General features: G+C 44.5%; 1 protein-coding gene across 1 annotated transcript in view; it reads left to right on the forward strand.

The window, feature by feature from the left end:
- The first annotated feature begins 228 nt into the window (after positions 1-228).
- The window catches only part of ZCCHC2 (zinc finger CCHC-type containing 2), a 104959-nt gene continuing 77212 nt past the window's right edge, over positions 229-27975 (forward strand). The window contains 2 exon segments of the mRNA XM_040353598.1: positions 229-1043; positions 27444-27549. Coding sequence (XP_040209532.1) covers positions 423-1043; positions 27444-27549 — 727 coding nt within the window. The 5' untranslated portion in view covers positions 229-422.

The following is a 27975-nucleotide window of genomic DNA, read 5'->3' on the forward strand; positions in this document are numbered from 1 at the left end:
TCAGTATTCACTTTTATACATTTTGGAGGGAGATTCCGTGTGAAGAATACAAGTGTACGATAAGAGAGCAGGTGCCTCTAAGCTTATTCGTGAATTGCCATCCATCCTTCGTATAACATGTCGCCCAGTACCGACGGCGCTCTCCTCAGAGAGGAGGTGGCGGGGATCCCGCGCTTAGCCAATCACGAGCCAGGCTTTTCCCTTGCTGAGCGCCGCTGACGTCACAATGCTGAGACGTCACGGCTCGAGCTGTGGAACCCGGGGAAAGAGAACGAGCGTTCTGGAAGTCGACTGTGGTCCCTCCCCTCACACGCCCAGCGCCCGCTTCTTCTCAGTCAGCCCGGACGGGGAGAGCTCCCGGACCATGGCAACGGCTCTGTGGGCCTGAGACTTTGCATGCTGCTCGGCTGGACGGGCCGAGAATGCTGAAGATGAAGCTGCTACCGAGGAAAAGCAGCGCGTACAAGGCGTCGGATGAAGAAGAGGACGAGGAGGAGGAAGAGCTGGGGATGTATTCCCGTCCTAGCGGGCCGCTCCAGAGGGAGTCGGTGTACGAGTGGTTCGTACAGTCGCTGGGCCCGGCTCAGAGGTTGGAGTTCGCCTGCGGCTTGTTAGACTTGTGTAATCCGCTGGAGCTGCGCTTCTTGGGCTCATGTCTGGAGGACCTGGCCCGGAAGGACTGTCATTACCTGCGGGACTGTGAGAGCAGAGCTAATGGGCTGACCGGAGAGCCCGAGCTGGGGGACCTTAGTGACCGTACCGCCCGCTCCAGGCTTATCGTCTACCTGGCACTGCTGAGCTCTGAGAACCGGGAGGTGGCCGGCCGCCTCTACCGCCTCCTCCTAATGGGGATGGAGCGCCTGCTGGGGGGCTGGGAGGACGGAGAGCGCAAGCCGGCGGAGATAGCGGCTTCTCGGGAGGAACTACTGCTGCTGTTTACTATGGCGTCCCTCCACCCAGCCTTCTCCTTCCACCAGAGAGTCACCCTGCGGGAGCGTCTGGACCAGCTGAGGGAGGCCATGAGCAGGAAGAGCCGCTCGGAGGTAATTGGGAGGGGGTGGGGACGGTTACTATGGAGAGCACTCAGCGCCCCCCTGCGCACCCTCTACATACCGGCTTCTGTCATAGCACACGTGATCAGAGCTGCCATGGGCTGAACTCTTTCCTTACACCGTGCACCATACCGGCTTCTGTCATAGTACACGTGATCAGAGCTGTCATGGGCTGATCTCCTTCCTCACACTATGCACCATACCGGCTCCTGTCACAGCACACCTGATCAGAGCTGCCATGGGCTGCACACACAAACCGTGCACCATACCGGCTCCTGTCATAGCACATGTGATCAGAGCTGCCATGGGCTGATCTCCTTCCTCACACTATGCACCATACCGGCTCCTGTCACAGCACACCTGATCAGAGCTGCCATGGGCTGATCTCCTTCCTCACACTATGCACCATACCGGCTCCTGTCACAGCACACCTGATCAGAGCTGCCATGGGCTGCACACACAAACCGTGCACCACACTGGCTCCTGTCATAGCACACGTGATTGGAACTGCCATGGGCTGAACTCCCTCCTGACACCGTGCACCATACCGGCACCTGTCATAGCACACGTGATCAGAGCTGCCATTGGCTGTACTCCCTCTTAATACCGGCTCCTGTCATAGCACATGTGATCACAGCTGCCATGGGCTGCACACAGCGCACACCATACCGGCTCCTGTCACAGTACACGTGATCAGAGCTGCCATGGGCTGCACACACCGTGCACTAGAGGTAGACCGATATGGGTTTTTCTCTGGCCGATATTTAGAAATTGGGGCGGCCAATATATAATGCCGATTTTTGTGGCCGATATTTTAGGCCAATTTTTTTTTTTTTTTTTTTTTAAACACAACCTCACCCACTACACTCCTTCCTGCTTACTCCTGTCACTCTAGCACACACTTGATATCCTCAGTACAGGTGTCACTGGTTTGGAACTGGCAGGTGGCACTGGTTTGGAACTTACAGATGGCACTGACAGGAACTGGTTGGCATTGGCAGGTGGCACTGGTTTGGAAATGACAGATGGCACTATTGGCACTGACAGATGGCACTATTGGCATTAGCAGGTGGCACTGGTTTGGAACTGACAGATGGCACTAGTTTGGGACAGATGGCACTGGCAGGTGGCACTGGTAGGCACTGGTGGGTGGCAGTGGTTGGCACTGGCTGGTGGCACTCTCAGGTTTTACACTAAGCCGAGTGTAACTGTGTGAAACTAACAGAGGAGAGAGAGAGAGAGAGAGGGGCTGTCAGCTCGATGTCAGGGGTGGGCGGGACCCAGCAGCTAAATTACACCAGCCAATAATTGGGCTGCTTTAGAAAGGGGGCGGGGACACATACATGTAGCAGCCCGCCCAGATACCATCCCATTGGCTGGTGTAATATAGCTGGTGGGGTCCCGCCCAGCCCCCCAACATCGAACTGACAGTCACTCTTCTGCCAGAGCCGCTGAGTATGGAGAAGGAACGGCGGTCAGTGTAAAATATCAGCCTAATTTTGATATTGGTCTACCTCTACCGTACACCATACCCTCTCCTGTCATAGCACACGTGATCGGAGTTGCCATGGGCTGCACACACAGACCGTACACAACACCAGCTCCTGTCATAGCACATGTGATCGGAGCTGCCATGGGCTGAACTCCCTTCTCACACCGTGCACCATAATGGCTTCTGTAATAGTACACGTGATCAGAGCTACACATGACCCACATACTCATCTGTTAAAGTGATTGTGAAGTCTTGTTTTTTTTTTCCTATATAAATTACAAACATGTCATGTCATACTTGCCTGCTCTGTGCAGTGGATTAGCCCATATCCTCCTTCTTCTCTGTTCCCTCTTCGCTGCTCCTGGCCTCTCCACCCTGTTAAGTGCCCCTACAGCAAGCAACTTGCTATGGGGACAGCCGAGCTGCAGCTCCTTGTTTCCATTCAGACACGGTGCTGCCATTTGGCCATGCCCCCGCTCTATCCTGATTGGCTAACTGACTTAGACAGCTGCGAGAGCCAATGGCACACCAAAGATCATCAATTTAATCTAAACATTTTTTACATCACAAAACATGATAGTACAATGTTTCAGAGCCACGCAGGACCCCTTCCTTTTAGGCATTTGACTGGACATGGATTGTGCACTATGTCCTTCCGACACAGCTGATCAGATTGGGGCAAAGGGACAGTCACAGCAGCTCTCTACCACATGATCAGCCGTGTCCAATCACGATGTTAGCACACTTGCTGGTTATCGGCATTCCTTTCCTCACACTGTCACATTGTGAGGAGAGTAAAGCCAGTAACCAGCATGTGTGAAAGGGGACATCTACACTGATCATCAGGGCACTGATGATCGGTGCTGCCTATCTGTGAAAGCTGTCAAATGCCCATCAGTGCAGCCACATCAGTGAAGGAAAAAAAAACGACCTGTTTGCAAAATGTTATAACCGAAACTAAGAAAAAAGTTTTTGTGTGGTGTGTTTTTTTTTTTTATTATTATTATTATTATTTATTTGGTCTTTTTTTTTTTTTTCCATTTGTTTGTTTAGCAAAAAATAACCCAGTGGTGATTAAATACCACCAAAAGAAAGCTCCATCTGTCTGGGAAAAAAAGATAAAAATGTAATTTTGGGTACAGTGTTGCGTGACTGCGCAATTGTCATTCAAAGTGCAACAGCGCTGAAAGTTGAAAATTGGCAAGTGGTTAAACAAAAATCGTACAAGAGAAATTTTCCTGCCTGTCCCTTTTTGGATGAACTGTCACGATGGACTGTCGAAAGCTGTGCACTAATTTATTTTATCGTACAATCATTTCGAAAGTGGCATTTGTCATCCGATTTTCTGATCGTGTGAACTAGGCATAAGCCTCATCCTGGCCACACATGGGCCTACAAAGCCCAGCAGTGTCCTGTGTCATGAATGGACACAGGGAGCTGTGGCTCGGGTGCCCCCATTACAAGCTGCTTGCTGTGGGGGCATTCAACAGGAGGGAGGGGCTAGGGGCACAGAAGAGGGACCCGAAAAGTGGAGGATCTGGGCTGCTTTGTTCAAATCTACTACAGAGCAGAGCAGGTAAGTATAACATGTTTGTTATTTTTAGTCAGAAAATGTAAGTCCTGCTCAATTACTGGCCCCTTTTGCAGCTATAGCTATGTAAGGCTCAGTTCACATATATGCAAATTGGATGTGTTTTAAACCATTGGCTTCTGCTGCTGTTAGTAACAGCCAGTGACGAGGGAGCGGTGGGAGAGGCAGAGCAATGCTGTGTGTGTCTATGGCGTCTTGCTATGGTGGGCACCCAATGGGGAGAAGGAGCCAGGAGTGTTGGCAGAGGACATGAGTTGAGGAAGTTCAGGGCTGCTTTGTGCAAAATCATTGTTTCAGTGGTGTGAACTTTTTTTTTTTTTTTTTTAACTACTTGTTCAAGGGACTACATCGGAGTCCCAATCTTCTCGTCCCTCATGGCTATCTACTTCTTCTGATTAAAAAAATAAATCATTTTAACCAAACCCATATTTAACTAAGGTTTAACATTGTGCTGTTTATCCCCTACTCGGCTCCCTGTCTCCAGCCGGGAGGGGAGAGACCTTGCAGTGTGACGAACACCGATTGTGTGCTCGTCTGAAAAGGGAAATGTCACACTCTCTTAATGCTCAGAAGAAGGCTGCAAGGGGGGTGGTGACTTTCAGCTCAGACTGTCGCTACGCATTTGACCGGGAGCGAGTACCTGTCAAAACCAGGTAAAACTGTCATCTCCCCCACCAAAAAGTGCCATTGGATGGGGGGGGGGGGACGTGCAAACAAGTGGAACATACCCTTTTGGGTGAGGCTTGTGACTGGTGTGGCCTGAGCATCAAATCCTGGCATTTTCAAGCATCAGGAAGGCACAAGTGGCAACTTCCAGCCCTGCTAAAAAGGACAGAATTTTATGCTTGCGAACTGCCACTGTACACAAGGCCCCTTTTACACCTGGAAATTTTGTAAACTCTTGCAAATTCACGTGTTGTTGTACATGTTTCCAAAAAAAATGTCGCACATGTGGTGCCATTCTTTAACATTTTTCTGTGTGGACAAACGCATTAAAATGTGAGAAGCTCAGGGTGCAAAAAGCTACTTTTGACATATTTGTCTTGTGGAGAGCAGAATATTAATTTTAATGGGCTGCCCTACATGTGTAGAGCAAAAACACACCTAACCGTGGTGTTCTAATGTAAACTGCATGTATATTTCAACAGTATAGAAAGGGGAGTGTAGGACTCGCTTAACACTCAGCAGAAGTGCATCTGCTGAGTGAGAAAATGAGGCACTGGCCCCAATAAGAAGGGGGGAAAAAAAATTATTTCATCAGGTTACCCTCACACAAGGAAGCACTTGGGTGCTTGGTATAAGTGCATGCTGCTAAGCAGCAAAATTAAGCTCTGGTGTCCACTCCGAGAGGCTCCATTCACACTTGGACATTTTGGGATCGTAGTAGAATCGTTGTAATTCTACCCACAATCTCAAAACGCACTACAACTGAGGAACACAAGTTCAGGTGCCATTAATTTCAAACACAGACGTTTTGCTGTGATTGTCGCATTGCAAAAGTGGCAGATTACATTGCGTAAAAGTTTGTCTCCCAAAACAAGCTCCTGTTCCTTTTTGGGCGACAAACTTTACATGCGTGATTTATCGTGCAGAAAATATCAACAATTGTTGCAGAACCACACTGCGTTTTGTGTTGCCATTGAAAACAATGGCACTTGAACCTGCTTTTTGCGATTGTAGAGTGTTTTGGGATTGGGGGCAGAATCGCAGCAATTTTGCCGCAATACCAAAATGCCCAGGTGTGAATGGTTCACGCTGATGCAAATTTCATGTGGATTAGATGCGACCCGAAAGACCTAGATTCGTATGGCGCCTAAAAATAGTTTTCTATAAAAAGGGTTTACTGTAAGTCCTCATGCACATGGAAAAAATGCACCAAATCTACTGCCATAAGTTGGCAGAAATTTTTTTCGTATTTTCACGCTCATGAGTGTAGACTGATTATATGGGCTAAAATATATTCATTTAATATAGCTACTAGAATTTTAGGCTTGCATGTTTAGGTGTGTTTAGCTGCGCTTATGCACGTGCGTAAATTAGGCTGGAAAACTCCTCTCTGAATACAGGTTTGGGGCATTTTCTTATGCGCCTGAATGCTGCTCTTAGAGCAGTGCTTATGCATATTTGATAAACTAAAGCTTCTTTCAGAGGCCTTAGGCTTCGTTCACACAACCACCCCTGTTCTATATGCAAAAGTGATTTGGGAAGTATACATAAACTTTTTTTTTTTTTTTTATGGTAACAAGATCATTTCTTCAGTGGGCTGTCAAAACTGGAATGCAAGCGACTGCTTGGAGCATGAGCATTCCAGTGTGAACTGTCCCATAAAGTAGAATTCTAGACTAAATCTAATCTTTCAAATGTTCCTTCCTCACTTCTGACACCTACTGTATGCTGACTAGCCTGTATAAGAAAGATATATTGTATACTTCTTTTAAGGCCACTCCAGTCACACGATCTTCTCTAGGCTTCAATCCATTGTCGGTGCTCTCTCCTCTTCCATGCAGCCACTGCTGGCTAATACAGGGGGACCAGATCTCATGACTGGATTGGGCAGAAAATATTTTATTTTTTACGGTACTTAGTGGGGAACATAATTTTATTTGATCCCCTGCAAATTTTGTACGTTTTCCCACTTAGAAAGGAAAGGTCTATCATTTTTTATCATAGATGTATTTTAACCACTTGCTTACTGAGCAATTTAACCCCCTTCCTGCCCAGACCAATTTTCAGCGCTGATGCACTTTGAATGACAATTGCGCGGTCATACAACACTGTACCCAAATGACATTTTTTTATCATTATTTTCCCACAAATGGAGATTTCTTTTGGTTGTTTTTGAGCACCTCTGCGGTTTTTATTTTTTGTTAAAAAAAAATTAAAATACTGAATTAAAAAAAAATATATATATATTTTAACATTTTGCACACAGGTAATTTTTCTCCTTCATTGATGTACGCTGATGAGGCTGCACTGGTGGGCACTGAGAAGTTGCACTAATGGGTGCCACTGATGGGTGGCAGTGATGTGCACTGATGGGTGGCAATAATGGGCACACTGATCGGCACTGGTAAGTGGCACTGATTGTCACCACTTGTGGGCATTGATAGGTGGCACTGTGGGCACTGGCAGGGGTACTGTTGGCACAGATGAGGCAGAATTGCCTCTTCCTCTTCGGGACCGATGTCCCTTACACATAAGACGGTGATCTGTTTTTTTTTTTTCTCCTTTTGTTTACATCACGTGGTAAGGGGCTGGGATTGGCCCCTTTCTCGGATCTGTGATCACCCGAGTCTCAGTGACTCGGGGTGATCACAGCGCGCGTGAAGGGGAGGACGTCTATTGGCGTCCTCCCGGCAATTGGGGTCCGCGCTGTAGCTGTCATTCTGCTATACTGTGGACCCCTAGTGGTTAAATGATAGAGACAGAATATCAACCAAAAATCCAGAAGAAACGCAATACAAATATTCTAAATTGAGTTGCAGTTCAGTGAGTAACATAAGTATTTGATCCCCCAAGCAAAACACGACTTAGTACTTGGTGGAAAAACCCTTGTTGGCAAGCACAGAGGTAAGATGTTTCTTGTAGTTGGTTATCAGGTTTGCACACATCGCAGGAAGGATTTTGGTCCACTCTTCTTTACAGATCTTCTCTAAATCCTTCTTGGCTGTCGCTTGGCAACTCGGTTTCAGCTCCCTCCATAAGTTTTCTATAGGATTAGGGTCTGGAGACTGGCCCTAGGCCAGTTCATGACCTTAATGTACTTCTTCTTGAGCCACTCATAAACCTTGCAAAACCTTGAGGATTTACAACCCCTTTAAGGATTTGTGCACACAGGTGTCAAGGTGCGTGTCCAAGGGGACTCCCTGTGTTTTAGCGTTAAAAAAAAATGGTCAAATAGGGTGCTAAGATGTCTACAAAGGCCTTATAATGGGGGATAGATAATCAGTCAGGCCCGGAGCTGACCCTTTTTTTAAGGCCTCTAATGACCTCCCTAACCTTCTCCACCGTAAAAGCATATTCAAGTAAATTTTTGTGGGTGTTGTTTTTTACTGTTGGGATGGGGAGGTCATCCAAGTACCTAGCTATTTAGTTTTTGTCAGGCTGAGAATTATACAGGTCAGAGTAGAAATCATGGAATGCCTCTAGGATTTTGACCGGATTGGCTGTAGGGGGTTGACCGGATATCCTGATTTTTAGGCATAGTATGAGTTCTGATTCTGGGAGAGAGTTTTGCAGCGAGTAAAAATCCCATTTTGTTTGCATGTGTATAGAATTTATTACCGCTCCATCGAATTGCCTTTTCTGCTTGTGTAGTGAGAGCAAGATTAAGATCCAGTCTAGCTCTATCTATTAGGGCTATGGGATCCCTTTTATGACTAGCTCGTTTGGCTGCATATTACATTTCCAAGCGCTCTATGTCAGCCCTACGATCCTGTTTGGTTTAGGTAGAAATTTGGATAATTTTACCTTTAACCTAAGCCTTCTGGGCAGCCCAAAGCACTTTGATTGAGATATCACCTGTGTCATTGAGAGAAAAATATTCCTTAAGTCTTAAGCCTTATTTATTGTTTCAATTGAAGCCGGACTTGGCAGAATGGACTCATTGAATTTCCATTGACCCTGTTTCCTACCTAGAATGTTAGAATAGATAGATATCATTACTATTGAGTGATTGGAGAGGGCGGTGTCTTTGATGTGCACACTAACTATAAAAGGCAGTAAGTGTGTAGGAGTAAGAATATGGTCTATTCTAGTATAAGTGTTGTGAGGATGTGAGTAATGCGTGAAGTCCCTTTTTTAGAAGGATTTAATTCCCTCCAAGTATCAATAAGATTATGGGCCGAAATTATTCTGGCAATTTTGTGGCTTTCTTTGGTTGGATGAGTAATTTGGTCTTTTGGGGGGTTGGGATTTGTCAAGAGCCTGATCGATATCTGCGTTAGAATCTCCCACCAAATATTACTGTGCCTGTTAATGTTAACATAGGGCTTAGAGTATTCATCATAGTCCTAAAAAAAGGCAGCTTGACCCCCTGTTGGGGGCATAATAAGAAATTAGGGAATACAGGTGTCCTTCTATTGTGTCTTGTATTAATAAAATTCTCCTTTCGGGATTGCTATATTCAAAGGATTTTTCAAATTTGCAGGACTTTGAAAAAATAATGGATACCCCCTTGGTTTTATTTTTTGCATTAGCTAGGTGAAATAGGGGGGAAATATGGGTGTAAGTATTTGGCACTATACCGTATATGAAAGTGTGTCTCTTGGACATCCTACATTTTTCTTCGTTTGGGGAATTCAAATCTTGGACATTGTGGAAAGCTATTTTTAAGATGGGTTTGTGAGCTAGCCATGAGGGCCAGGGAGGCATACACGCTTTCAACGTCCCCACTCATCCCTAGTAGTCTTCTAATCCGAGGCCTTTAAGGAATTTTTCCCAACCAGTAGTAGGGGAATAAGATATCCATCTGCAGATCAGGTACACAAAGTTCTGTGAAATACGAGAAGGTTAGGCATTTAGGTAAGAATAAAATAACAGAGTAAAGAGAGGAAAGAATGAAAGATGAGGAAAAATCTCCTAACATGTAGAACCAGGGTTCAGGAGGGGAGACACCCCCTGAAACCTCAAAACTAGAACAGAAAGTAGTCTGACCCGTGGTGATCAGACAACCTATCCCTCAGAGGCCCATGGGTTTCTAAGGGGTAGGTGGAGGCACATGTAAACCACCCCCTGCACAGGATGCCCATATCATAAAAAAAATTGCTAAATTTAGCACAGCAAAACATTTGAGTAAAAAAAAAAAAAATGAATAATATTAAATAAAATATGATGATGATAATAATAAATACATTTTAGGTAAGTCCATGAAAGTTTGAAAAACTGTAAGGAAACACCCCGGGGAAGAAGGATCCCTTAATAGTGTTCAGACAGGTCTGAGATAGGAAAATGGTGGTGTAGAAAGAGAATGAAGTCAGGTGGGACCGCTGTCTTTGATTTTCTTCATCTTTCCTTTGTTCCAAAGGGGAGATTGAGATCTTGTTGGAGTGGGTCTCTTGGTTGAACCGGTGCCGGTTGAGGAGGTATCCATTTCAGCCTCTTGTGAGATGAGATTGAGTCGTAGTAATATGCGTTCTCCCTCCTGAAGGTTAGCGAAGGAGTATGATTTTCCGTTGACAGAAAACTTGACTGCAAAAAGGAAAGTCCATCTATATTTGATTTCTTTCTGCGTCAAGACTAGTAATAATGGTTTTAGTGCTCTTCCTAATTGTGGAGGGAGAGAGATCTGCGAATAACTGGATAGGGTGTCACTGGCATAAAACTTGGAGGCAGATCTGGTCTGTTTTATGACCTTCCTTTACAGAATAATAAATTTACTGGCTCCAGCAGCACTTCTCCTTTTGAGGGTTAACATGGCTAGGTACCAGGTGATTCGTAACACCATCCCCCTACACAACCAACCACACCAATAGATCTGGACCAGCAGTCAGCTCGTGTTTTTAATTACATGATCAGAAAGACCTGTACATGACACAGTTCGTTTAGCTGTAAGTATTACAAGTCCATTACAAAAATAATTTTTCTATATATTATATGGCTTATACTGACCATTTTCTATACATATTATAGAGTAATGTGTGACTCTCCATTACACCCCTGAAGAAAGAGAGACATCTCTCAGAAACGTCTGGACAATTTAGAGAACCACACTATACAACGCAATGCTGTAACTCTGAATTTATGTGTACAAATACTTTGTGTCTACCTCCGATCATGTTGATTTTTATTGAATTATTTGTTTTGACTCTTCTAATAAATATTATATAAAGATACACTTCTTTTCACACATAATTTGTTTACCACAAGTGCCTTAAAAGTCCAGTTAGGGGTTCTAGTTCTTTAGACTTTATTGCGAAAATACATTATTATTATTCTGTAATGTCTCTGGGTTTTCCATCTTTTCTGGGTGGTCCAAAGGCTCTGTGGGCCCTGTCTAGGCCTTGTCTAGTTCAAGGCGGTGTTGGGGAACATTAGGTAGCATTGCTTTGATTAGTTCCTGGACTGCTGAGGAGAGCAGTTTCAGGTAACCCTCTTGATTCTAATATTGTACCTGCGGGACCTGTTCATCAATTCTGGAGATGGCATAATCAAGTTGCTCCTGGACTGTGGATAAATGTTTGGAATGTTGATTAGAAAGGAAACTGTTTCCTCCAGTTTATGTTCTATTGTGTCTATCCTTGCTCCTAAATTTCAGTTTTCAGGTCCCCAGTTATTAGGGTTGTCCCGATAGGGCTGCAAGTAGGGTTGTCCCGATACCACTTTTTTAGGACCGAGTACAAGTACCGATACTTTTTTTCATGTAGTCGCCGATACCGAATACCGATACTTTTTTTAAATGTCATGTGACAGTTTTCAAACCACAATACAGACTAAGGATATTTTCTTTAGAATTATGAAGAACTCTAACTCAAGACATTATAAAATAATAAAAATGAGTAAAAATGAATAAAAATGTTTTATTTGCTTCTCACGCAGTAGTAAAAAAACTCAACTCAAAGAATTTTTCATAGAACATGTTGATAAATACAAAAAAAAGTATTCTATTTAGGTATCGGGAGCATTTGCACGAGTACGAGTACTCCCGCAAATACTCGGTATCGGTCCCGATACCGATACTAGTATCGGTATCTGGACAACCCTAGCTGCAAGTTAACGATTATTTTCATAATCGATTAGTTGGCCGATTATTGTTTTGATCGGTTAATAACCTTAAAAAAAAAAAAAAATTGTTGCGATTTGCATTTTTTTTTTTTTGGCCAATTTGTTGTTGGGCAGATTAGAAAACACAAATTGCCACAAAAAATGTTTTTCTGCAGCTTCTCCATTGAAGTATATTGTGTATTGAAACCAAAATGGCACAGTTTTGCGTTTAAAAATAAAATAAAAAAGTCCCTGCCCTTTCCAAATACACAGCAGCTCAAAAAATCATGGATATGAAACCATGTAAATCAACATAGTGTGTTTCTGCAAAAAGCACAGAGGTGTGACCCAGGCCTGAGATGTTTAGTAACATAATGGGGTTAAAAAAACTAAAATTAGTACAAAAAGAGCAAATAATCGCTACTGCAAAGGGGTTCATTTTTTACTGTGGGACAGTGAAAGTAATATTTACAGTAGCAATTTGCTCTTTTTGTACTATAAAGGGCTTTTTTTTTTTAACCCCATTATGTTACTGGCCGATTAATCGATTATGAAAATGGTAATCGATTAATTTCATAATCGATTAGTTGTTTCGGCCCTAGTCCCGATACCACTTTTTTAAGACCGAGTACAAGTACCGATACTTTTTTTTTTTTTTCAAGTACTCGCCGATACCGATTCTTTTCTTACTTCCGCTCTCCATCCTGACAGTTCGAGGGGGTAGAGGAGGAGGAGGAGCACGGATGGAGATGGCAGCACGGAGGGGGACAGCAGCACAAAGAGAGAGCAGCACAGAGGGGGACACGGATGGAGATGGCAGCACAGAGGGAGAGAGTAGCAAGGAGGGGGACACGAAGGGACATAGCAGCGTGGAGGGGGACATGGAGATGGCAGAACGGAGGGGGGCTGGAGGAGTATACGGGACAGTCAGTGGTGATCGTGTGTGGGGGAGTTACAAGCACCGATGATTTTAAAGCAGCTAAACGCCGCGTGCGGGGGAGGGGGGAGAGAGAAGCGGAGAAATTACTTTTAAATCTATACAGTGGTGATCGGTGCTTGTAACTTCCCCACACACTGATCACCGCCGACAAGTATCGGGTGAAGCATCGGGAGCATTTGCCCGAGTACAAGTACTCAAGCAAATGCTAGTATCAGGACAACCCTACCAGTTATTTTTGCCGCTGTTTGAGCCAGTCCCCTATCCAGAAGTTCTGAACATTTCTGGAATAGGTCCTCCATTTGAAAATCCTGGTCTCTGAGGCAAGTTTCTGACAGAATTTGATATGTAGGAAGAGCCAGATACTGAGTAGCTGATAAGAGGTTCAGTGGAGATTTGTGGGGGTCCTGCCTGGGTTTCTGAGGTGAAATTTTGAGCCGCTGAGGTGATTACATGTCTATTTTCTGTGAGGCAAAGTTCACTGGAGGCTTTATGCCGTGCTGTGGCGGCCATCTGAAATTTTTTGTCCGTGACAACGGATTGAAATTACGTTTTTAAAGTCTTTTTAAAATGAAAAAAAAACAGCTTAGAGGGGTATTCCCAGATTGATTATCTACCTGCTCATCAAGTTTGGGGTTAAACCGATGGCTTCTGTGGGCGCCACTGTACACACCTGGAGCGGAGCTCTCGGCTCAGGCAGCCATCCTCTGAGCCATGCGGACATGTGCAGCGATTTTATTTATTTTTTTCAAATGCAATTTTAATGCATTACACACACTATATTGCCCAAATGTTTGGTAAAATCTAAACGATGATCTTATACCAAGTACATAGATACCAAACAGGACATGCTTTAAAATTGCGCACAACCATGCAGCGGTGACAAACTACATAGATTTTTTTTTTTAAAAGCCTTTACAGGTTACCACTTTAGATTTAAGGAGGAAGCCTACTGCTAAAATTACTGCCCTCGATCTGACGTTCATGGTGATACCTCGCATGCATGGTGCAATTGCTGTTTACATATGACCAACGCTTGCGTTTGCCTTTTGTGTGTGAAATGCTCGTAGCTTCTGGTTTCTTAGGTCATATAGACGATTAAAGCCATTCTGGTCTCCTATCGGCTCTATGGTCAGCTAGCAGAACCACCGGCTGCATTATTAGGTTCCCAGGTGGGACAGGAGAGCCAGAGAAAACCATGGATAATGCTGTACCTGAAAGCAAACAATGGTAACAATAAAAAATTAACTAAAAAAATAAATAAAAAAAAAAAGTTTTTTTTTTTTTTTTTTTTTTTTTTTTGAACTGTGGTGGTGTAATCACTTCCTACAGCACTGGAGTAGCTGATTTACATATTGTAAGAACAAACGCTGTCAAGATAAATAAATTGCTGCTGCAGCTGAATGGCGTACCTACAAAGAAAATAATGGTTAACGATAAAACACAGTAAAGTATAAAAGAATTACATACCTGCAATTTAAACCTGATAAAACATAGTTCCCTCCACTTCACTGCGAGCAAATTAGTACAATTCAAGCATGCTCTCTCCCCTAGTCTAAGTCGAGATTCTACAAGCTGCTGGGGTAACCCCTGGCGATTAGATTGCACGGTGCCACATGTGCCAGTTCCATGATCAAACAAGTGACTAAAAAGTGGCATGCTCGTGTAATAATTGTCCACGTGCAAGTGGTACCCCTTTCCGAATAAGGGTGATAACAAGTCGCACACAATCTTGCCAGCGCTCCCTATGTAGTTTGGCCAGTTCTTGGGCTCCACGTGACTATCTTTTACCTCGTAAACCATAAAACTATATGTATAGCCTGAATAAAGTGAATGATGAGCGCAAAGATAAATGGAATATTGCATATAACACATCAAATATGTGAACGCTAAGAATAAAATATAAGATCCTCTAAATGAGGAAATAACGCAAAAAAAAACCAATCACCACTAATTAATTGTGGCAACTGAGGTGTGCAATCAGGGGTATTGAATACAATGAAGTGTCCCAAAATAAGATAAACAAAGTGTCCCAAGTGACAACAATAAAATAATCCGTGTATGGAAGCTGGCAGCGATGAAATATATCCAGTTAACTGTGCTGTAAAAATTTCACACGACAGCTGGGCTCACAGAGCGCTTACCTCCCTCACGTGGGAAAACAGCATAGAAATCCTCAGATGGAATGTATTCAAACTTCTCCCTTCTCGGATGGACGACTGCAGTCCAGTGGACTCTCTCCAGAAGCGTGTCCTTCTCTCTGTGTGCAGTTCCAGGCTTCACCAAAATGGCCGCTCCGTATCCAAACAATCACAGGTGGTTGAAAGAAAAGAAGGGCTCCAATAGTAAAGTATTTCCAAACGGAATTTTAATAGACTTCCAAAATTTAATAAAATTGCTAAGCATGAAAACTTAAAATTAAAATGAAACAACGCGAAGTGTCAAACAGCGACGGTGCGGACGGGATGCCGCGTCACTTCCGGTTACGTCTAGATGCGCCTTACGCGTTACGTCACGACACGTGACTTCATCAGAGGCATCAGAGGCCTGGCTGCAAATTGTTGGTTGAAGTGGTTTACGGGGGGGCAGATCAAATTCAGGGTCATCCAGAGGACGACGGTTCATTGTCATTAAAATGCATGAACCGTAAGATCTGCTCGTATTGTGTCCTGGCCATGGAGGCAGAGAACACGGGACGTATTGTGAATTGGGTCAGTGGACCAATATGACTGCAACTTTTTTTTTTTAACTATGCCCATGAGGAGGGATAGGCCCAGAAAGGTCTTAAATTCGGGAACCGTAATAGGTCTCCAATCTCTGGCAAGGGTCAATGTATTGACCAGCATACAAATTTCTTTGGTCCACAATAGATCTTGTGTGGAAAAACTGCCAAGAAAAATCAAGTGGCGTAAAACCAACTGTTTTCACCCGAATTCCGGGTTGGCTGGTGAATGGAGGAAGTACGGGTGCTGCAGAAGTGGTGGGCTCCCAATTGGGATTAGCAAATGCAGCGGGAAGGACACTATGGGCTTGTACGACCAGGATGTACTAGGTCGCTGGTGCTTGCCAGTTCACCAGAAGGATGAGCGGCACTAGTATTGGCTCTCTGCTCCATACTAGAGCCCTGCGGTTCTTGCACCTCACCAACAGAACAACGGGTTATCTACGTCTGACCTTGGCTCTGACGACAGAGTAGTGGTCCCTGCTATCTGTCAGGGTGCCGCTGCTGTCTACTGATTCGTATTCTGAGCCTGAATCTGACAGATGGGTGACTTCCTCTTCGCTCTCAACTGTCATGCTCAGAAAGGTGTAGGCCTCTTCACTAGTGTACCTCCGATTGGACATTGTGGCCTCCTAAATTTACAGGTACAACTAGTGTGACTTGCTGGCAAAAAGAGCACCTGGTTGTCAGAGCCTGCTTCAATCGCTAACAAAAAACTGTTAGCGTTTGCAGGGCTCAGGACTCTTATGTGTCTTGTCTTTTGTAAGTGACAGTGTCCGATTGATTCTGCACTTGCGTGGGCTGGGATGGGCGGAGGGCAGTGGCGTCTCCAGCTTTCATATTTAGGGGGGCACATGGGGGGACAGGGACAAAAGTAGGGGGGCCAACTATATATATCCTGGGGCCCTTTACTACGATCCCACTATGGGCCCTTTCACATGTTCTGCAGTGAGCTCTTCCTACTATACTGGGGCCCCCCAGGGTGGCAGAAAACAAGAGATATATGTCACCAGCACACCAGAAAATATAAGGGTCCAAAGCAGTGGGAGAACTATCAGGGTTGCAAAGGTTGTCTTGCCACCGGGCCCTGGTGTTCTGCCACAGTGGGGATCCCCAGCTGTCCTGTCCCTGCTATTTACAGCGCTGGTCTGGCATCTGTCTCCTTGGCAGCGGCGGCAGTCTATTAGGACCTAGTGCTGGTGACATTATGGGTGCATGCAGGGGAAGGCTGGCACTATTGGTTATAGAGGGCCGAGCCCCCAGCTGGTCACCTAGCAGCAGTAATGCTGTATAACCTTCTCTGTTGACATGCTGGTCGGCATGTGATCCAGGTGATGCTCCCAGTCAGATCTAATAAACGCAGTATTTATTAGCATCAAGAGTACAACCACATAAATATAATCAACCGTATGATCAGCAGCCATGTGGGCTCTATGCCTGTAAAGTGTGGGCTTTGATCAATAAAATCACTGATATTTATGACTAGGATTCGACTAAGAGCATCACCTGGATTGCATCCCGATCAGCATGTCAGAGAAGGGTCCACTGCTGCTAAGCAACCTGCAGGGAGCTCAACTGTCTACAACAAATAGAGATAGGCTCGGGTGTGTTTGAAATCCCACATGCCCGATCACGCCAGGAAGCAGACACTCCACAGTGCTAATCAATGTATGGGCTGCCTAAGAGCTAAGACCAGCCATAGACAGTTTAAATCTCAGCTGGTTCAGCAGAAACTGGCTGAGTTTTGAACCATTAATGAGCAGATTCTCTTATAATTATCACTAGTGGTTGCTGTATAGCCACTGGTGATAATCACTATTTGTCGGGAGAATATAATTGCTGGGCAGGAGGGATATTCCCCTGTCACCACTGTCTGTTGATGGGGGAATCATGCAAGTTTCTTTCCTGCAATCTGTGGATGCAGGAAAGAAATTTGCACCGTATATTATCTGCCTAACTGAAAGTGAAAGTAAATTGTGAATGTGTTGAAAGAACAGGAGAGGGGGAGGGAGACAGATGGAGGGGGAGAGAAGGGATGGAGATAATGTAGTTCAGTGATTACAGTGTACTGCAGTCTGCAGTGCACACACTTAAACACGGTCCAGGCTAGAATATCTGGTTGTGTGAGCGCTCGCATTATGCAGTGTCGGCGAGCAGAGGGAGGGGGGAATTCCCCCGCAGAGCTGACTGGGGACGCTCTCCCTCTCGGGGAGCAAAATACAAAAATTGCTAAAAAAATTTTTTTGGGGGGCACATGGTGGGGCACAGCATGATGTTGGGGGGGGGGGGGGGTCAGGGCCCCCCCCTAGGGACGCCTCTGGCGGAGGGGCTAAACACAGGTGCTAGCAGGCATCTGGGCTGATCCTGCCAACGATGCCTCCTCCCTTCTCCTTCCCACTGAGGGACACAGCGAGAGGCGCGGATCATCAGGACAGTTTTGGTGGTGTCGCCCTTCTGTCGGGTGTCACCTAGGTGCGGCCCGCTCCCTAGTAACGCTACTCCCTGGACGTGATGTCATAACATCATGCCCAGGCCTCCAAGGGTCATAGAGATGACTGGGGACCATCTGGTCACCAGAAATCTCTATGCTCAACTTCTGGCGCAGACTAATTTGTTCTCTGGCTCGCCGATCGCACGGGCGAGCCGGTAGAAGCAACGGAGGGTGAACTGCTGCTATGACTGTTCTTACGGTGCACAGAATCTTCGGCTGAAAAAGATGATATTTGAATGATGCCTGTAACTGCAAGCATTGTTCAGATATCTCTACTCAAAGTCCAGCACGTCATATGACATACCTTTGGGCGGGAAGTGGTTAACAAGGGAAAGTTAAGCCAGTGATTTTCAGAAAAGGCCTTTTATTCAAGGTATTTCTTGGATTAAACAACCCTTGTCTAACCCAGGGCTTCCCTGGGACCTCTGTTTTGGACCTTTCCTATCCTGCAGAAACCACCCTCTGAATCCATCAGGAAACTTTTGGATTATGTCTCCTGCAAGGTAGCCTTCTTATCTATCATGTCCATTAAGCATCTCTCTGTAGTAGAAGCTCTTTATTAAGGAGCCATTTCTCAATTCATCACAAGAACAAAGATGTCTTGCGTCCAAGACCCTCCTTTCTTCCTAAGGTGCTTTTCAGCATTCCACCTCAATTGGAAACTTAGTCTTTCCTTTGTTTCCCACTCCAAAACACCAAAGATGATTGCTCTTCACTGTCTGAAAGTGGTCAGAGCCATCAGCCTATCTTAACACCACAGCTTCTATGAGGAAGATGGATTGCTTTTTTGCCCTACCCTGAGGAACTTGCAATGAACTTCCTGCTTCAAGCGCCATCATCGCTAGATCAGAGCTTGCACCATTAGGCCTGCTTCACACTGGTGCGGCATTTGCTCCTGACTTAGGGAGCGCATGACTTGTACAAATCAATGGTTCCCTATGAGAGCCGTCTTAACTGGTCTGACACAAGTCGGCTGACATTGGAAAAGGTTCCTACACTACTTTAGTCTGTTAACTCCACTATACCAGTTGTCGCCATCCAGAATTTTTTTCCCAGTGAGCACTTCAACAGGCTGAGAAGAAACTGCTCGAAAGTAGACTACATGGTGCAAGGGCTATCCTTCAGAATTGATTCAGGAGACTTTCATGTCCCATATGAACTTTTTACCCAACCAGGAAACCATAACTGAGGACAAAGGGAAAAAAAACACAGTCAAATTTGTGTCAACTTTTAACAATCAACACAGGTCTGTTTCGAAACTCCAGAAACATTCTAATATCTTACTATTGGACTATTTAGCCCCAGTAATACCGGCAGCTCCACAAATCATTTTCAGGAAAGCCTGCATGGTGAAAAACATCTTTGCCCCCAGTAAGATTAAATTCCACAACAAAAGGTCTCCATTACACAAAAATAGGATGCTCTCCCTACCTGACAATTCATTATGCATGGTAGTACACACATTACTACCAATAGAAGCAAGGTTTTTCAAATCAAACAATTCATAACATGTTCTACCAATTTTGTTATATACGTCCTGCGTTGCCCATGCAACCAGCTATACTTGGGCTGCACTATACTAAGGACTAGGGTTGGTGATCACCGGAGATTCATTAACCACTTGAGGACCGGAAGGATTGGCCCCCTTAATGACAGGCCACTTTTTGCGATACAGCACTGCTGCGCTTTAACTGACAATTGCACGGTCGTGCGACACTGTACCTAAACATAATTGTCAACCTAATTGACTTCCACCACCTGTGGTTTTTATATTTTGCGCTATAAACAAAAATGACAATTTATGAAGAAAAAAACGATTTTTTACTTTTTTGCTATAATAAATACCCCCCCCCCCCCCCAAAAAAAAAGGCTTCATCAGTTTAGGCCAATATGTGGTGTTCTACATATTTTTGTCGAAAAAAGCGCAAACCAAGCGTCTACAAAATAGGGGATAGCTTTATTGCATTTTTTTTTCCCAGAATTTTGTCACTTAGAAAAAGCTCAGGAGCGTAAAACGCATCGGTCGCAGCCACATTGAGCCTATTCTCCACATTGACCCCTGGGTCTCTCTGCTCTTGCTTTTTGGCAGGCTGCAATTGTCATCGAACGAGCATGCTCCATCCAGGCTTGGTTTCCAGGTTCTGGCTCCGTGCCTGGTCAGCTGGTCTAATCCTCACATAACCACCAGCAGGGACGTGGGACTCAAGGCTTCCCTGAGCTGATGGCAGCTTACAACCATCCGCATTCTAGTGTGGCTCCTGGCACGGTATTGAGTGGACACGGCTGGTTCACTCTCCTCACGTCCAGTGTCAGTGACGCCGGGTTCACAGATCATTCCTGATCACCAGTGGCCAAGCACCATCCCATGATCTGCGCCAATCCCACGCTCCATACACCTTTTGGATCCATCCTGCACAGCCACTGGTGCCTCAGTGCTCTTCGGCCGGCGGTTCCTCACATCCCTGGTGGTCTCCAGTGGTACTGTAAGATACATAATACTATGATTGGAACTTCCTCACAAACTTTTTATTGCATTACAAATTGTTTGTTTTACTTTGGGGTCCCATTGACTTGGTATTTTCTTTTTACATTTAACCCTTTGAGCACTGACCTTTCTCGATTCCTCAGTAAATGAAGATATCACACTCCTCCCTCCCCTTTCTCTTTCAAAGGAATCGGATCAGGATGAAATGCCTTTCGTTGAAATTTCATCCAAACTTTAGAATACCATTGCTATTAGTATTGATACTGTATGCTCCTGCTTATAATTGGAATAGTGTGGGTCTGCTTCCAGTGTGGCATCACAAAAATTTCCAAAGCCTGCTAAGACTTTATTTCCTATTTTGCTCCCTTGTGGAACCTGTAGATTTTTATACTCCTTGGGTATAAAAGGTTTATTTTTTCCCTTTTCCAAGCTCCAGTTCCTAATCTAAGCCAGGAACATTTTATTTGTAAGTAGATGTGACCCTCCAAACCATCCATGTCTGGTTCCAAGCCCTCTCCCTAGAATGAGGCTACATATACTGATCCCAGGAAATCTCATGTTGTGTCGTTTCCAGGGGCTATAAATAGGAGTTTTGGACTCTGCCTCCCCCCCTTGGACAACCTCCTGCTGAATGACCAGTATACACCCCCCAATCGCTGTCAGCCATTGTCTAGTGGACTCTGCATAACTTTTGGATTTTTAATCTGTTTAAGTAATTGCTGGAACCATCTGCCAGACTAGAGTACTTGGCGTACATGACCCTATCTAGGATCTCCTAGCCGAGAGGAAAAATTTGCTTTGTGTCTGCATTAGGGTCTTTTCACTAATAGTTGCCTGCTTCAAGGCTTTGCCATACATTGTTTCACTCGGATTGTTGCACAATACCCTAGCAGTATGGGAAAAACAGACCTGGTCCTTGGACCGCCCTGTGTGTCTGACACACAAAGTCAAATTTTTCCTAACTTGGTGCATTTCCAATTTGGCACTGGGATCAGATAAGATGTGAAAAGTTCTCACAACGAATGCCAACCTGTTAAACTGTGGTGGAGCTCTGGATGCCCTGTCAACATCAAACTGGATAGGTTTTTTGCCAAGTTCAGGAACCCTCAGATCTTTGGGGTGGATGCTCTAGTGGCGCCATGGACTCATGGACCCAATTCACTCTGATCTACACCTTCTCGCCTCTCAAGATTTTTTTTTCTCGAATGCTCCTGCATAATTGAGGTTGAGGGTGCTTTTTTACAATACACAGAATTGGCCTAGCAAATCATGCTACTCGATCATACTGGCATATTCTCCGTGGGCCTTCCTGCATTGTACGGACCTTTTTGTTCCAAGGGGTCAGTACACCACCATCCTGCGTCTCCGTTGCTGGCTTGGATGACAAGGTTCTGAACCCCAGATCTAATAATTTTTTTTCTACTTTAGTTCATGATTGGGGGGGGGGGGTACATCTAACAGTTCTAGGACCCCTACTGTGTGGGGGGTTTTTTTTTTATTGTTAAAAGTAAAAATTTTTTTCAAAGTAAATGTAAAGCTTTACTTTTTTTTTTTTTGTCATTTACCTGGTCTGTGCAATGGTTTTACACAGAGCAGCTCCGATCTTCCTCTTCTAGGGTCTTTTACTGCCCCTCCCAGGTCCACCTCTTCCAAACACCCGTCCCCAGCCAAGTGCCCACAGAAAGCCCCTTATATTCAGACACACATCCCAGACCCCTTTCTCTGCTCACAGGTTTTGACTGACAACAGCAGGAACCAATAGCTGTTGTTGCTCTCGGCCAAGCCTGTGAAGACGGGAGAGGGGAGAAGAGCTGCTGCAGATGTGCACAGTAATGCATCGATTGGGCTCAGGTGAATATTTTGGAGGGGGTAGGGGGAGAGCTACTATTGCAAAGATTTTTACCTTAAAGTGGATGTAAACCCAGCACTCGTATAAACTAAAGGAACCGTATAAGTATGTGTGTATACGGTGTGTGTGATTATATATATATATATATATATATAAATCTCTCAAGCCTCCTGCATGTATCCCTACCTTGCAATGTCACCCCCTTCAGAAGTAGGAGCCCCGCAAAACTTTGGAGTGGGTGGGTCTTTGCCAGAGCTCGGTGGGCGGAATCATGTCACAAGACTCCCCTCCCACCTCTACACTCTCCTACATTTGCTGAGTTTTGAGTAACATCCAATTTAAAACTCAGGAAAGGCACCACGTGACTGGGCATGCTGAGATGTGGAGCAGCCAATCCTGGGAGAGCTGGCGAAGAAAGGAGGGGGGATATGAAGCTGGAATCGTAACACTCTGCTCGTTCATGAGATAACAAAATGAGATGTCAGTCACAGCAGTGGGGGGGGGGGGGATTGCTCAGAGCTGGATTAACTCTTTGTGGCAAGACTGGGCACAGATGACTTCACATCCTCTACTTTACCAGCCTTCATTAAAAGAAAAAATCGGGTTTACATCCACTTTAAAAGTTGTAAAGGCAAACGTTTTTTTTATTTTGATGCGTTCTATGCATTAAAATAAAAAAAACTTTTGTGTAACAGCCTCCCCAGAACCCCCCTAATTACTTACCTGAGCACCATCTCACGCTCTCCAGCGATGTCCATTAATACCTAAGCCGTCTGGGACATTCCCGATTGGCTGAGATAGCAGCGGCGCCATTGGCTGTCATTTAAAGTCAGTTAGCTAACCGGGAGAGAGGGGGCCGGGTCACAGCTCTGTGTCTGAATGGGCACAATGACTTGTTACTCGGATCCAGTGCCCAACAGGATGCCGCTGACTTGGGGGGGGGGGGGTTGGGACTCATTAGGAGGGAGGTGCCAAGAGCAGCAAAGAGGAGGATCGGGCTTCTCTGTGCAAAACCAACTGCGCAGAGCAGATAAGTATAACATGTTTAAAAAAAAAAAAAAGCTTCCTATCCTTAACAGCCAAGGAAGCTGCTTCTGTTTGATCTACAACTACCATGGTGCTGCACAAGTGACATGTTGGCAATCCCACCATATTAGGAATGTAAAGTTTTTTTTTTATTAATTCAGTGGGTTTAGTTACACTTTATGATCCACTGCTATTCAGGGGCTCTGGGCTTCAGCAAAATTGCAGCCTCCAGCAAGAAAAAAAAAAGAAGCCATGCTGGAGGAAATTTACAGCACACAATATTTTTGGTAGCATAACTATTTTTGTAGATATTTTGTATGTTCTTTGCTAAATCACTTTTTTTTTTTTTATCAAGTTGTTATGGGTAAAGTTCCGCAGTAAGCTCACTTCACACTAGGGTGACCACGTGTCCCGGATTGCCCGGGACAGTCCCGCATTTTGCAGGTTTGTCCCGGGCACATTAATTCCAGGACAATACAATGTCCCGGAATGAAACTGACATAGACACCCCCCTGGGCCAATCTGATGCCCCTAAAAAAGGCTGCCACATCACCACTTTACTCACTGACAGTACTTGTCCTGGCCAGGAATGCCTGGAGTCAACGTTCTTTTCAGCTCTAGAGTTCAATGAAATTTATTGGAAAATTCGGTCACATGGCTAAAATAAAGAAACTTCTTGAGTTACAGCTTTGTGAATTAGAACATATTGGAACTTGGATGAGCACTCTGGGCAGATCCTTTATGGAAACTGGTATCAATATATTTTAATGTAAACTTGCTAGTATTAACAGAAGATCTGAAGTTTATTTCCACAAGTGTTGCATCAAAGTTTAGGCTATGCTTTTCCAGGATTTTAGTAAGTGTAGCTATGTTTACCTTATTAGCTAGATTCAGAAAGAGTTAGGCCGGCTTATCTACAGATAAGCCGACCTAACTCAGAATCTGCGCCGGCCTATGTTTAAGTGTATTCTCAAACAGAGATACGCTTAAACATATCTAAGATACGACGGCTTGCGCCGTCCTATCTTAGGTTGCAATATTTCTGCTGGCCGCTAGGTGGCGCTTCCATTGCGGTCGGCGTAGAATATGCAAATCAGTAGATACGCCTATTCACGAACGGCCGGCCGCCGCAGTACATTTACGCCGTTTACGTAAGATATAGGCTGCCTAAAGTTAAAGATGCCCCCTAGGTGGCGTAGCCAATGTTAAAGTATGGCCACCGTTCCCGCTTCGAAATTCGAAAATTTTACGTTGTTTGCGTAAGTCGTCCGTGAATAGGGATTTACGTCGTTTACGTCCACGTCGAAATCAATAGGCCCGTGCGGCGGACCTAGCCGCAATGCACACTGGGAAATGTAGGCGCATGCGCAGTTAAAAAAAAATGTCAGGTCAAGCCCCATTAACATAAAACACGCCCCCTTAGACAAATTTGAATTAGGCGCCCTTACGCCCACCCGCTTTGAGGTATGCCGCCGTAACTTAGCAGGCAAGTACATTGTGAATCATGTACTTGCCTCGCTAACTTACGGCGGCGTAGCCTAAATGCCTTAAGCTACGCCGCCTTAAAGTTGCGGCGAGATATGTGAATATAGCTATTTGTGATCAGTGGCTGAAGTTTTACTAGCTGAGTGGCTGTGCAAGGAAGGTGCTGTAACATCTGCCGCTGACTTGTCTAGCTGGCCTGTGCCAGAATCCTCCTGCATTCCAGCTGTCTCTGAGAGCAGGGAATCCTCCTGTGACATAACGGAGATAAGAACTTGCAGAACACACTGTTTGGTCATACATGTTTCATTTTTTCCACTCTGTTGAAGGGAGCAAAAAGCTATCATGTTAGTCTAAAGGAATGGTAACGCAACCATCTACAATGATTTAATTGATGACCTTAAAGAAGAACCCCAGCTTCTCTTCCCTAAAAACAGATGCATTTTGCATGTAAATGAATCACAACCCCAGTCTTGGTTTATCTGTAACTTACCTCATTTAGCGGTAAAAAAAAAAGCAGATTTCTGTGCCTGTGATGTTGCTCCTTGTCCTGGCTGAATTTCCTATTTCCTTCCTTTCTGGATACCACATGTCCCATCATCCTCTGAGCCTCTCTAGTTTCAGGGCGAACTATGGGAGTCACTTGTACCCAGTTCTGGTCGTAGATGTGGGTGGGTCTAAGGGTTACTATGGGTGTTTATGGGCCCTTTATGTGGGTGGTGAAAGGAGAGGAATGTAATTATCCCCACCCACACTCCATTCCTCTGCATTGAATAGGGAAGAAGCAGAAAGTGAACTTTAGGCAGAAAATTAAAGTGATTCTAAAGGCAAAACCTGCTCTCTGTAATGGTTTTGCTTTGAGCAACTCCAATTAACAATCCCCCCCACCGCCGCTTGCTAAAAGGGCACTCATGCATGCATGCTTACTCACGCAACCCGCACAGAAAATTCATGGCTACACCCACTAAACACGTGTCGCTCTCATGGTGTCACTTAGGCTTTGCAACCCGCACAGAAAAAATACTTTGTATGTTTCTAAATTGTGCATCAATGCACGTAGCACTTGCCTTTTTTAGGCTGCGTGTTTTCGAATGCATGACAACCCACAAGAAACGTAACCATGTGTTTTGAAAACGCATGGTAATGCGCATCACGTTTGTGTTGCCATTAGTTCACATTTGTTTACGAATTAACGCAACCCGGAAAAAAGAAAAAAAATGCATGCTTTGTGTGTCTCCAAGGTGCGCAGGAATGTATTTCGGTGCCACACACAGAAGGCAGCTTGCTTTGGGGGCACCCGAGTCGAGCCGCTGCTCTCTCTCCCCTCATTGGCTCACTGACTTTACCAGCAGACGGGAGTCAATGGTGCCACGCTTCTCAGCCAATGAGGGAGAGTCCTGGACAGCCGAGACTCTCTTGAAACATCGCTGGATCGGCTCAGGTAAGTATTAGGGGGGCTGCTGCACACAAGGTTTTTTATCTCTGACTTTACAACCACTTTACTTTTAATCAAAAGGTGTGTAGATGTATAGATATATTTAATCACATTAAAAATATTTTATAAAACATTAACACTCCAAGCTGATCTATTTTACATGTACATCTACAGAACAATACATTCCCTTTTGAAACGTATCTTTTTTACAACCTCCCCCCCCCCCCCCCCCCCACACCAACAAAAAGTAACGCTCCAGGTATTCCTGCATTGAACAATTTATTTCATTTTTTTTATACATGCATGGAAACAAAAAATAAAAGGTTTGCCTATTATTTAAATAAATATTAATTTGGGCAACTCTCCCAGCATGACGGAAGAGAATGCACTTTTGTAGAAACGCTCTCCTCTGTGGTTGCAGAGCTTGCCCCAAAAAGCTGGTATACAATTTAAAATGCCCACCCCATACCTCCCTACTTAATTCACACTTTAGGGGCCTCTATGAAGCAGTTTGCTGATCAAACATTCAAGAATAACTTGGTGTGTTAGGGAAGCAGAGGGCTGCTCTTCAGAAGTGGACTGCAGAAAATTCTGCTCAGTTGATATGGCCTCTAAGAAGTTTCTTGGGAGGTTTATTGTTTGTTTTTTGTGTTTTTTTTCTACTGCCAGACAGTAGTGTTTTTTGTTATTAAACTTTTTTTTTTTTTCATTACAAAGTAGTAGTTGAGCTCTCATCAAGTGAATTTTGCTAGGTTGAGAAGATGCCATCTGTCTGCTTCACGCATTTCTCCTTCACCTCCATGATCAAACTGCTACATTGTAATTTTGTAGCAAGTTGCACGCTGAGCGGCTGTAGCAAGGGCTGGTCTGTCTCACACTTGTGAACATGGCCATTGACTGCACAGGCACAAAGCTTTACATGACCCTACCATCTCTGTGCTAGCATCTTGGTACAGGAAGTAGATACTGACTCTGGATTATGCCTGAACAAGGATGGTGCCAGCCCCCTGGCAAGCAAACCTGCAGATTACTCATCATCCATGCATTCATTGTTCAAAATGTTTCTGATATTAGACCTAATTTAAGCATCAATTCGTATATGAATGATTGAATTTTGGGTATCTGTTATAAGATGTATGTAATGTACTTACCTTTTTATTTATTTTATTTTTCTTTATAGGGAAATGTACAGGAATACTTGCCAAATCATGAGAGACATGTTGTAGATGGCAGTATAGGTACTTACAATGGAGTTAATACTACAACTCATATCCTCCAACAAGAAGGTATGTATTGTGAGTAGAATGGTACATTTTTTTTTTTTTTTTTTTTTTTTTTTTTTTTTTTTTTTTTGCTGTGATCGTTTATTTTTATTGGAGATTACACATCTCTTCCTTTTGTCTACCATTCAGGATGAGTGGAATCTCCTCAATCATCCAAACTATTAAGTGCTTATGCTACTGTACAATTGGGTTGTGAGTGGCTGTTTTCCTAAAACTACCAATTTCGTATAAATAGTGGCACTATCTTATTCTTTTTATATGAATCTGCTTCTGATAAACAAAGTGTGATCAACTGTCAAACTGACAGCCCAGTCCCGCAGATTATACTAGGAAAAATACTTTCCAGGTGTAATCTGTCTGTCCAATTGATAGCAAGGAAGTGCTTTGTGCCTACTCGGATGGGTACAGATCAACTATTGGATAGAAATT

The sequence above is a fragment of the Rana temporaria genome, chromosome 5 (genome assembly GCF_905171775.1).
Source record: "Rana temporaria chromosome 5, aRanTem1.1, whole genome shotgun sequence".
NCBI lineage: Eukaryota > Metazoa > Chordata > Amphibia > Anura > Ranidae > Rana > Rana temporaria.